The 12,310-nt window shown below is 32.3% G+C and overlaps 1 protein-coding gene across 3 annotated transcripts in view; it reads left to right on the top strand.

Moving 5' to 3' along the window:
* TBC1D15 (TBC1 domain family member 15) overlaps window positions 1-11,400 on the top strand; it is an 81,097-nt gene extending 69,697 nt beyond the window's left edge. For all 3 annotated transcript variants that reach the window (XM_073900658.1, XM_073900657.1, XM_025883021.2), the window contains 6 exons: window positions 189-289; window positions 4,329-4,428; window positions 5,035-5,132; window positions 7,903-8,019; window positions 8,520-8,606; window positions 9,775-11,400. In XM_073900658.1, coding sequence (XP_073756759.1) covers window positions 189-289; window positions 4,329-4,428; window positions 5,035-5,132; window positions 7,903-8,019; window positions 8,520-8,606; window positions 9,775-9,996 — 725 coding nt within the window. In that variant the 3' untranslated portion in view covers window positions 9,997-11,400. The remainder of the gene's footprint in view (window positions 1-188; window positions 290-4,328; window positions 4,429-5,034; window positions 5,133-7,902; window positions 8,020-8,519; window positions 8,607-9,774) is intronic.
* The last annotated feature ends 910 nt before the right edge of the window (window positions 11,401-12,310 follow it).

The raw sequence follows: 12,310 nt of genomic DNA, 5'->3' as shown, positions 1-12,310 counted from the left end.
TCATTTTTCTTACTGATTGCTAGACTTCCTCCTTGTTTATTCTCTTTTCTTGGTAAACATCATTATCTACCAGTTTCTGAAAGCAAACAAAAGATGAAATTTTAAGTGAAACCATGGTGATATGCACAGAAGGATACATAAAGCTTAGGTTTTCAGAGACATTTTTTTTTTTTTTTTTCTATTCTTAGGGTATGTTCAGGGAATGAGTGACTTACTTTCCCCTCTTTTATATGTGATGGAAAATGAAGTGGATGCCTTTTGGTGCTTTGCCTCCTATATGGACCAAATGGTAAGAACAGGGGCTCCTTCCTTTAATCAAACTAATTTTGAAAATTTTAGTTGTATAATCTTATTATATATTGGTGTTTATATTTAGACAGTTATGCTGGAATTTAAAATTGCTCCATGTTTGTTTGTTTCTTTTTAAAATAGCCTTTTCAAGGGGCTTGAAAATATGGAATCATTTTTAATACAAAATGTAGATAGTAAGTGCCTGTAGCACAGGAATAATCAGGATTTAATATCAGTAAATGCTTGTGTTCTGCAGAAGAGCTGTGAGTCATAGAATATTGATGGAATAGATGAATTCAGTGCTTATGAAGTAGTTGAACTTTCATATCTTCTTTGGAGATAAAGCTTAGTCATGCCAAGTAATATCCTTACTTTTTGTGAACATTTTGGATTTTGTCATTATAGTAACTGATTTTTCTTCTAAATCTGTTTGAACTATTTGTAACAGTGACACTTTCTTAGTAATTCATTGTTATTTTCTCAGGAGCGTGTGATTATTAGAGTTGAACTATGTTTATATATACATATTATTACAAAGAACATTTTATCTATTGATAATAGCTTGGAGACAGAATTCTGGGACAATAGCACAGAGTATTAACAGGGAAACAAAATAGAATAGTCTTCTCAAGTAATCTGTTAGAAAGAAAAAAACAACAGAGGACTAAGAGTAGATAAAGGCATATGAAATCCAAAGACCTGAATACATAGGTCACAGTACTGTTTGAGAGAAAAACTAATACACTTGATGCTGGACTTTGATGTTGGGTATTCATTGCAAGGGGATAAAGATTTTGAATATGTAATCATATGCAACGTTTCCCTGTAATACAGGGTTTAATTCATTTTCTGGGATATAAATGTGGAGTCGAAGAAGTACCCTTCTCTTTTTTCCATACTTCTGTTCTTCCCCTCTTGCTTTCCAATTTTTCTTTTCCCTCCTAGTTTTTCCCACTTTTATCTATTTCTTCAAGTCTCTCATATCCATGGTACCAACTCATCCTCACTTCTCCTACTTCTTTTCCAAATGCATATTTGATAAGATTTGATAAGTTTGAAAATATCTTTTACTATTAATAAGTATTCAGAGTACATAGTCCTGAACATGAATTAATGTTTTAGATTATTTGGAAAGATTATTAATTGCAGTAATCTGCTAATATCATAGTTTGTCTTCCTTACCTTTTTGATTGATTGATTTTACCTGCCTTCTTAGTTCCAATTATTCCCAAGTGCTCTAGAAACCTGAGGCATTTGTTATAAAGGTCTGTACAACTGATACTAATTGTATAAAAACTGTTGTCTGCCTTTCTTGTGTTTTTGTTGTTTATCCTCTTTTCACTAGAGCTAGTATGTTCCTTGATAGGTCATGTCTTTGTTTAACTAGTTTTCCGGTATGCTTCCAGAATTTTCCTAATGCCAACATGAGGTTTTTGTGCAACAGATTTTTGTAGAATAAACACATGAATATTTCCCCAGTGCTTAGTTTAGACCTTTACTTATAGTAAGTATTCCAAAAAAATTAACATGAACATGCTGCATTTAGATTTTTACAATAATAATTTTCATAAAATTGAGCCAGTATTGGCATGTTCAAAAAATTGGCTTATGATGCCATATATGTACACCTACATGCATATGTACATACATACTTGTGCATGTATTTAGGTCTCAAATGTAAAGACTTTTCTGAACATCTGTAATATATACTTTACGGTCTGTTTGTCATTTTTGTGTATGAAGTTTCAAATTCTTTCTTCTTTTTCATCGTAAATGTTCTGTGTTTGCCTTTTCCATTGAGGACAGTCTGGGGATTTTTCTAGTCTTTATTCTAAAAAAATCTCAATATATTGTCTACTAACATTTTTTTTCGATTTGAATAAAAGGGCAGTATTTTGCAATCAAAATAATCTGCATGATTATTTTTTACTGCATTGCTATTGGCTTGGTGTCCTTAAATCTACACTGCTATTTGACTCCTTTTTGTTTCACAGCTTTATTTCATGTAAGTTTTTATTTCTTTTGTGATGACTGAATCTAATGTCCATAGATTTACTTTTTTTATATTTACTCGTATCTAATGTAGGTGTAGGCGTAGGCTATGTGTCTATTATAGAAATATTATAGAACGATTAGCAAAATGATCTAATGAACTTTCTTATACCCACTATTTATTTCGCCATGTAATTTAGTTCTTCCCTTCCTTCTCCTCACCTCCCTCCCCCATATATATGTGTGTATATATATATACATATATACACATATACACATATATGTATATATATATATACATGTATCTGTGTACATGCACACATACGTATGTATTTGTATGCACACATGTATTTATTTTACAAATACAGTTGAAGCCATTTGTATATCCATTGTTGATCTCATTTTCCCTTCTCCCAGAGTAGCTACTTTTCCAAAGTAGCTGTCATTTTGGGAGTGCTTCTTTTTATAGCAGATCATGCCATGTTGGTACTGCCAAACCAACTTTAACCTTTGGCTGTCATAATAAAAATGATGGTGTTAATCGAAGAGTTGATTCTGTCTTTCCCTTACAGGTCTATGTGGTAAATGTGAAGAAACACTATCCCAAAGGCTTGTGTCAGTCTAGTAAACTAGTTCTTTAAGGCATAAAGGAGAAATCAGGTTTTTTAAAAAGATTTGTTTATTTATTTTAGAGAGAGAGTGTGCAGGGGGAGGGGCAGAGGGAGAGGGAAAGCAAATCTCAAGCATATGCCCCGCTATGCAGGGCTGGATCCCATGACCCTGACACCATGACCTGAGCCAAAATCAAGAGTCAGACGCTTAACTGACTAAGCCACCCAGGCACCCCAAGAAATCAGTTATTTGACAATCACTAGCTTTAAAAATGTTACTTTACTTTATTTTTACCAAGAATGATGCTTTGTCTCCAAAACTTAAATAGAAGTTTGAGGGAAGAGATGTTGTCTTTAGGCTTTTTATAAGCATTAGGACAGTAGGTTACCATAGAGGGGTTGGGGCACATGGATAAAAGGGATTGGAATGATCTAAGGAGACTTTAAATTATTTTGGTCTCCCCACCCATCTCACAACCCTTGACTAAAGTTTTGGTAGGGAGTCTACTCAACTTTGCAGAATATTTAAAATTATATAAACCATAGCAGTTGTCATACTTTGTGATCTCAGGACCCCTTCACACTCTTAGATACTATTGAGGACTCTGAGAACATTTGTTTATGTAGGTTATATCTTTTGATGTTTATGTATATGAAAAATTAATACTGAGAAGTATATAAACATTTATTAGTTATTTAAAAAATAACAGTAAACCTTTTATACTTGATACATAATACTATATTTTAATGAAAAGTAACTTTTCCAAAACAGAAACAATTTACTGAGAAGAGGGATTGTTTTCCATTTTCCATTTTCTTTGATGTCTAGTTTAATGGAAGACAGCTGGATTTTCATATCTGCCCCTGTATTCAGTCTACTGCAATAGCACTCCTCATACAGCCTTTACCCTTGTGGGAGAGTTTAAAGTGCAAAATGCATATAGTATTTTAGAATTGTCATGAAAATGGTTTTGACTTCATAGATTCCCTAATGTCATCAAATTTAAGAAATAATTAAAATTAGTTCTTCAAAATAAGATTATGTTACAGCTAAAATTTATTTTATATGACAATTTGAAGAAATATTTAACAATGGAAGTGATTTAATAAAAGTTTATTGCCCAGATGTGTGTTTCTTTCACCAACTTTCTTATTTCATGTAAGAAATCAGTATATCAGTCTATAGCTCTGCATCCTTCTTTAAGTGAAATGAATAGAGGAAAAAAATAATCCTTAGTTTGAGACCAAGGATTCTGTTTCCCTCCTTTTTAATGTTGCTTTAGCTTTTTAATTTGTTGTGATTTTTAAGAATATAACCAGTGTGGTATAAGTCCAGCATTTGTCCTTAAACTCATGGTTTAGTTATCAGTGATTTTGTAATGTAAAATATTTATTAAGTATTATTTATGTGGTGACATTTATTTCCCTTTAAAGCATCAAAATTTTGAAGAACAAATGCAAGGCATGAAGACCCAGCTAATTCAACTAAGTACCTTACTTCGATTGTTGGATAGTGGATTTTGCAGTTACTTAGGTAAGTTTAGTGAATCAAATTATATTGATTTGATTGGGCGCCTGGGTGGCTCAGTCGTTGAGCGTCTGCCTTCGGCTCAGGTCAGGATCCCGGGGTCCTGGGATCGAGCCCCACATCGGGGCTTCCTGCTCAGCGGGAAGCCTGCTTTTCCCTCTCCCACTCCCCCTGCTTGTGTTCCTGCTCTTGCTATCTCTCTCTCTGTCAAATAAATAAATAAAGTCTTTAAAAAAAAAATTATATACCCAACAAATTGTAGGGTAATATATACAAAGAGAAAAAATGTAAAGAACTGTCTTAAAGATACATATACCCTATCATTGTTGCCTGAGTTCCTTTGAGGAATCAAAGTGTGGGACCAAACTTTCTTTGTATAATGCCTTAAAACAGTTTATTCATAAAATGAATTATTTGTTGTTTTTTTTATGGTTTTCTTTTAAACAAATTTGAATTGTTTCCTTGAATTAGTAGAAGGCAATTAAATTTCTAGGACTTCTAATAGCTTAAGCTGCATGGAAAAATTTGAGTTTGAAATAGGTTACTGTATTCTGAGATAATTAGCATAAGAGTAAGCCATATATATGTTTTTTTTTTTTCCTTTTTGTATAGAATCTCAGGACTCTGGATACCTTTATTTTTGCTTCAGATGGCTTTTAATTAGATTTAAAAGGGAATTTAGTTTTCTAGATATTCTTCGATTATGGGAGGTAAGTTCTTAAATTATTATACAAATGTAATATTTATTATGGAAAGAAACACTTTATTGTGTAGAGTATAAATGGATTATAATAGCCTAACTGAAATTTCTAAAGCATGTATGTTATGAAATTCTGATGGTTTTATGGTCTTTCCTTAATGATCTTGAGTTGAATATTTGGTCTTTGGAGCATTTTTTATAAATCTCAATCCTCATGAGATTTGGGGCCACTAGGTTTCCTAGAACCACTTCTCTAGATGATTCATAATTGTTTTCTTTCCTTGGGAGGCTTGACTTTATGTGAGGCTCTTCCACATTCTGGTATAGATTTGTATAGAGTTCAAGGAAGTTTTGACACACAGTCAGTTGAGATGGCACTTTGTAGTCTGAAGTATTGGGAGGGAGCTGATTTGTGTTTTGCTTTTTTAAAGAACTTTGAGGTAGAGAAAAAGACTAAGAATAATACAGCAAACATCTTGTGAATATATAACCATTTAATTAGTTTCTATCTGATATTTTGCTTATTTGCACCAACAATGTTGAAATGAACGTCATATTTAACACTAAGGCAAGTATCTTAATATTCCAATTTTCATGTATACCTCTGAATATGTTCTTAGAATAAATTTCTAGATATCTCTGAATCAAAGACTAGTCACTTTTTAAGTGTGTTGATAGATTTTGCCAAATTACTCCCAAGAAGAGGTGAGAGATGATTATTTTTCAGAATGGGCACACCAAAGGTAGGAAAGGCCACATTTAATCACTTGTAGTCAGCTTGGACTCTGACCTGATTACCTTAGCTAATTACTTGGGGTTGAGGAGATGGAACATAATTGTGGATTTAAAAAACAAACATCCCACCATCCATATTTAACATAGGTAAATATTTTGCCATATTTACTTCTAGTTTTTCTCTTTTCCAAGAAAAAGAATTAAAGATGTAGCTAACATCTTCTTTAATCTCCACCCCAAGTCCCATTTCCCTGTCCCCAACTCTAGAGGATATTCATGAATGTATATCCTTTTATTCATTTTGGACCCAGGGTAACTTGATTAAAGCAGAAAATTATTATTTTCTTCTGAAATATGTTAATTGTTACGTTAACAGATCAGTATTCTTTTAAAAGAGAATGTTGGTGTAATTGCTGATTGCTACCTTATCTTTATAAAGGAAAGGGGTTACAGAAATTCTCCCAAGGAAGGAATGGGGGGAATAATCCATTTGGATAATAAATAGACATACATAGTGGAACCCATGTTTCCTTTGAAGCTTTTACAGCTGGAAATTGGTTCCTACGCTTCTGGCAGCCATGCTACCATTAGAGAAGGTGATGTGCTAATTGAAGGATCATTGCTTTCTGTGGGATGATTTCTTCTGTTTGAAATTAGAAGTAAAACTCATATGTTCTTGAGCTGGAATCCTATTTCATTTAATGTAATTAATTTATTTTTTGGGGTCATTATGAAATTTAATCTTAGTGGTTTAATAAGCAAAAAAACAATAATTATCACATCCTGATTTTCTAGTAAATATGTTGCTGACAACATTGTATTTTTTTAAAAGTATTTATTTATTTATAAATTGGAGTATAGTTGACATATAGTATTATTAGTTTGATGTACAACATAGTGATTCAGCATTTATATACATCATGAAATGCTCTCCATGTAGTTACCATCTGTCACCATACAAAGTTATGACAATACTATTGACCACATTCCCTGTGTTGTATTTTACATGCCCATGACTTGTTTATTTTATAACTGGGATTTTGTACCTCTTAATCCCCTTCAGTTTTGCCCACATTCCCATCTCCCTTCTCCCTTTGACAACCACCATTTTGTTCTCTGTATGGAATCACAGTTTAAAGTTTTTATCAGTTTGGTTGAGTAAGTATCTCAACTTCTTTTTTAAAGAGTGAACTGAGAATATTATTACTGTATAGCTAGAATAATCCTCAATCTGTTTACCAAATAAATTGAACTTCTAATGAAAATTTTGAGCTTAATTGCATTGTAATTAAAAATTGGACTTAGTCTGAAAATTATTCAATTTGATTTACTCTTGATGAAAGAAGTAAAAACATTTCAGGTGTGCTTTAATAGTATTATTTATGTGGGTCTTTTTCACTTTCCAGATAAGATATTGTTATGTACGTTATTATTTGAGGTCATTATCTTTATTTAAGAAGTGCAGCTATTGATCAGATGTTTTATACATTTGGATATAAATTTTGGGTAGTTGATTCAGTTTTTGTCACAATCAGGGATACTCTGTGTTATGTAATATAATGAAGAGCTATCTCTGGGTAGTTTTGATCCCATGCACTATTAACTGAATTTTTTTTCTTTTATATCCATGATTTAGCTTTTTTTTTTTTTTATTTCTCCAGAGATTGAAGGTGATTTAAAAGTGAGAAACTGAAGGGTCAGGAAAATACTGAAAATGCCTCTAACCTTATACCTTAAACTCATGGATGTAAGCTTCTTAATTAATATCATTTATCATATAAATTAGGCTCAGTGATTTGCTTGGTAGTTACCTAAAGGGCCACATTTGGAATTCATCATATTCGCATAATGTAAACTTGATGTTAGTTACTATGTAGGTAAAGGTAAGACTTCTCCACTCCTCATTTCCTAACTAGAAAAACAGTGGTCTACCCCATCTAGACAACTTCTGCTTTGCATAGAAGTCATTCAGAGTTCAGCATTGTTTCTGTGAGGAAAATATTTTAGAATTGATACAGTTTACTAAATAGTTCTATTTTTTATAGGTAATGTGGACTGAACTGCCATGTAAAAATTTCCATCTTCTTCTCTGTTGTGCTATTCTGGAATCAGAAAAGCAGCAAATAATGGAAAAGCATTATGGCTTTAATGAAATACTAAAGGTAGTTATTCCTTTAATTTAGATTTTAATATTTTGGCTCTTTCCTTTGTTTGGTGGTACCAATACACAAAACATTTCCTTAGAGCTTTATTGAATCCCTTGAGTAAAACTTAAATTATATCAATAACACTTACTGACTCTGAGAATGACAGTTCAATGAGTACATACTGGCCAGTTATTTTTACCTGGCTAATTAGGAAGAAAAGGAAATTCAGCAAATGCTCTTTTATGTAGTTTAGTTTTCTAAAAAAAATAATTGTCTTTTGCTTATAACTTTCAGATAATAGACTTGGGACAGATGCTGGATTTAATGTTCCATAAACTTATTAGTTATTCTTTAAAACTGAAAGATATATTGAATTTCCTGCTTATTTGTAGTATGTGAATACTTTTAAGGATTTTATCCGCAGTGAAATATAACTGGTAATAAATTGTTTATATAGTAGAATATAATAGTGCTTTTAGTTTCAATTATCATTTTATTTTATGGATTCATTTTAGCATATCAATGAATTGTCCATGAAAATTGATGTGGAAGATGTACTATGCAAGGCAGAAGCAATTTCTCTACAGATGGTAAAATGCAAGGTATACAGTGTTTTAAATAATTGTAAGATTTTTTATTTGTATGCAGTTGGGTGGATTGAGGTCAAGAAAGAATTTTTCTTTGTAGAAGTAAGATAAATAGCAATTTTAGCAAGTTGAAGGCAGGCACCAAGCATTAGCTAGGATTTTGTTTACCATTATGGATTTTATAGCACTTAATTGAAAACAGTCAATTAATTATACTAGATAAGAAACGTAGGACAGCAAAATGGCAAAAATAATGAAAACATTTCTGCAACAACTAAAGAGGCTGTAGAATTTAAGTATTGATGTATTTTCCAGTCTGAATAGAGCCTAGGATCTTATGTTAAATGTGGTATCCCCAAACACAGATGCTAATCAGAAATAATTAAATGAATAGTATTTAGTCTGTGTCTTTACAACTCTATCAGTCAGGCTCTTAGTTCTTTCTAAAAACAAGGCAAATTTAATGTATTATCTGAATTCCAACCAAATCATTCTTCTAATGTATTTTATGAGAGTTCCTATTTGGTCTTTGTGTCATTTGTTCATGGTTCCAAGTACTTATTTTGGTTCACTTCTACAAACATTTATGTCAGACACTTCTTTCTTAAAGGAACCGTGTGCATTAAGGGAGAAAGATGGTGTAAATAAGATCCCATTTAATACCTAAGATTCTATAATAACAGGTAGAATGAAATAAATGCTAAATACTAGAAAACGTATGTTTGGGGTGCCTGGGTGGCTCAGACAGTTAAGCGTCTGCCTTCAGTTCAGGTCATGATCCCAGGGTCCTGGGATTGAGCCCCGCATCGGGCTCCCTGCTCAGCGGGAAGCCTGTTTTCCCTCTCCCACTCCCCCTGCTTGTGTTCTGTCTCTCACTGTGTCTATCTCTGTCAAATAAATTAAATCTTAAAAAAGAAAGAAAGAAAACTTACGTTTGTGGGAGTGGTAGGGTGGGGTGGAGAGTGACTAATTTAGAATAGAAGATCACGGAACCGCTTATGAAAAAAGTGGTTAGGATTTCATTTGGAGTGGAGAAGGAAGGTGTGAGAAGATACATAACAATCACACTGTTAGAGTAAATGTTCAGATTCTGGAATCAATGTAGTCTTAAGTAGAAGTGTTACTTTGGATTACTTTTCCTGTATAGTGAAGGATGGTTGTGTGTTTAATTTTGCATATTCAGGAATTGCCACAAGCAGTTTGTGAGATCCTGGGACTTCAGGACAGTGAAGTTACAACACCAGATTCAGACACCGGTGAAGATGAAAATGTTGGCATGACTAGTTGTCCTACATCTACATTTCAGAGTGACTCCTTGCCTGTACTTGCTACCAGTGGAGCCAGAGATGACGACCCAACACAGATATCAGTGTCCCCAAATGTTAGCAGATTAACACCTGCATGATCATTCTTCTTGCTTAATTTTTGAAGAGACACTTTGTTGCAACCTTTTTCAAGTACTTGAAAGGTGGAAATTTAAAATCTTGGTATTGATCATGCTTTAAGGTTTATGGAAAGAAAGTGTACTGATGTTCTTGCATTAAAGCTTTACAAAGATTTAAACTAATTATTTTTGTAGTTACTTCTACCAAATAGCCTTTCCTTTTCAATAACATTCCTTAGTATTTTTATAGCCAAGTACATTTTATTTTCTTGCTGATGAACTGGAATTGGATAAATATTACAAGTGGAAGAGTTGGAAATTATGCACTTTGAAAAACATTCACTTTGTTTACTCTAAGTTTAGTGGGTTTTGGATTTGATTAAATTAAATGTTGGGCCTTTCTATAGCATGCTAAGCTGAGAAGTAGATTGTGTACCCAAGTGATGAGATAAAAAATTTGTTTTTTCTCTATTGTTTACAGTAATACTCAGCTTAAATATTTATGCTGGCTGAATGTGATTTAAATTGGGATTTCATCAATGCAATTTAATGTGTAGATAGAAAGAGCTATTTCAACCATAATAAGTGGATTGGCAGTATATTTTTTACATTGAAACTTTCTTCACTTGTATATAAAAACTATATAAGTACTTATTTATGAGTATAAGAAAGGATAGGCATATTTTCTTTAACTGAATAAACTTGACTATTGATTTATATAATCTGATTTGACAAAAGTAATACATAGCTTCAGTATGAGATCTTTTTCAAAACTATTTTCTTAACCAAACATTTATTTCATGGGACTACATTCAACCCTGTACCTGGTGTAATTTTAAAATTAATTGCTTGTAATCTCACTTTACTAATAATGTGTTTATTATCTTTCCTAATAATGCATTAACTGATTAATCAGGTCTTTAAATTTTTATAAAATGCTCTTTGCAAAAAGCTTATGTCAAAAATTTCAATATACTATTACAAGTCTCAAAATAATACTTTTTTGTATATGAATGAAGCTGTTTTTACCATGCAGTGTTGCATGATTTTAAGTTATGTGAAATTAACATAACTGATTCCGTTTTAATTGTAATTTGTTAACTCCTGTACATATCATTAAAATAAATTTGAAGTTGAAGTAGTGTTTTTAGTTAAATTACACTTAGACATAGTCTGCTAGTTCTTCATTGGAAGAAAAAATCCAAGATGGCCCCCAGCACATTTTCTGTTTAATGTGATTGAAACAATCATTGGAATGAGTTATGGACATGAGAAAGAAACGTGACCTTTTATAACCGAAAATAAATTTTCATCAGCACGGACTTGGGCATAGTGTTGTCTTGGAGGATATAATTGTCTGACTTGGGAAAGCAACTTCTACAATTGATGTTAATAATGTAAAATAAAAGCTATGCAGTTCTGAAATGGTCCAGGAGGTAGATTTTTTTTTCCCTCCAGAAAACTAGGGAACTAAATGAACTTTCTTCCTACTTGAGTATTAACTGACAATCATGACAGTAGAACCATTAGATTTTAGTTTTTAATATCATATGTGTGTTATCTTTAATCAGTTAATAATGAGTAAGCCTATTTAGACAAAAAAAAGTAAACTGATCAGACACTGGGCATCTCCAGCCTTTCATTTCCTGCTGTTCAGGAAATTGCTTAGAACATCTTGATGTCCTTCTTGTTCTTCCTGGACAGGGGCTTTGGGGGAGTTTTTTTCTCCCACTATGTAATACCATATCTACTTCAGAGTTTAAAAAAATCTTAACACATTTAGTATCTTGAACTTTTGTCAAGTTTTATTATAAAACTACTTGTTAAAACATACTGAAGAGTCTGAATTTCTATCTAGTTTATTTTTGATGGGGAAGTAACAATACAGCATAGTGCTAGATAAAGTCTTAACGAGAGTCTACAAGATCCAGTTAGCAAATGCTATATAAACTTGAGCTATTGAGATTGCTAAAATAGATAGTTCAGGTAAATTGGTTAGTCTTAACTTCTTAAAGATTTGTTTATTTCAGTTTTCACAAGATGTTGTTCGTACCCTGATGACATGTAAAATATTATGTGCTATATTATGTGATATTTAATGTTAAAATTTAAGTAATTCCTAATTTAACTGTAAAAAGTATTTTCATTTCTGATATAAGAGTCTATGGGAAGCCTTTTCGCATTTAAGAACATCCCTATTTTGAATGTCTCATATGCCTAGGATTCTTCATCTCTTTGTATGTTAGGAACTTTAGTCTTGGTGATGACTAGAGCTTTTTTGAGTTAGGAAAAGAGCATTTTGGGATACTTAGTTATTCTTGCTGAACCTGACCTT

This window comes from Callorhinus ursinus, unplaced genomic scaffold (assembly GCF_003265705.2).
Source record: "Callorhinus ursinus isolate GAN/ISIS: 27379988/994484 unplaced genomic scaffold, GSC_fseal_2.0 scaffold14, whole genome shotgun sequence".
NCBI lineage: Eukaryota > Metazoa > Chordata > Mammalia > Carnivora > Otariidae > Callorhinus > Callorhinus ursinus.
The sequence above is the reverse complement of the archived record's forward strand: the minus strand, read 5'-3'. Positions and strand labels throughout refer to the sequence as shown.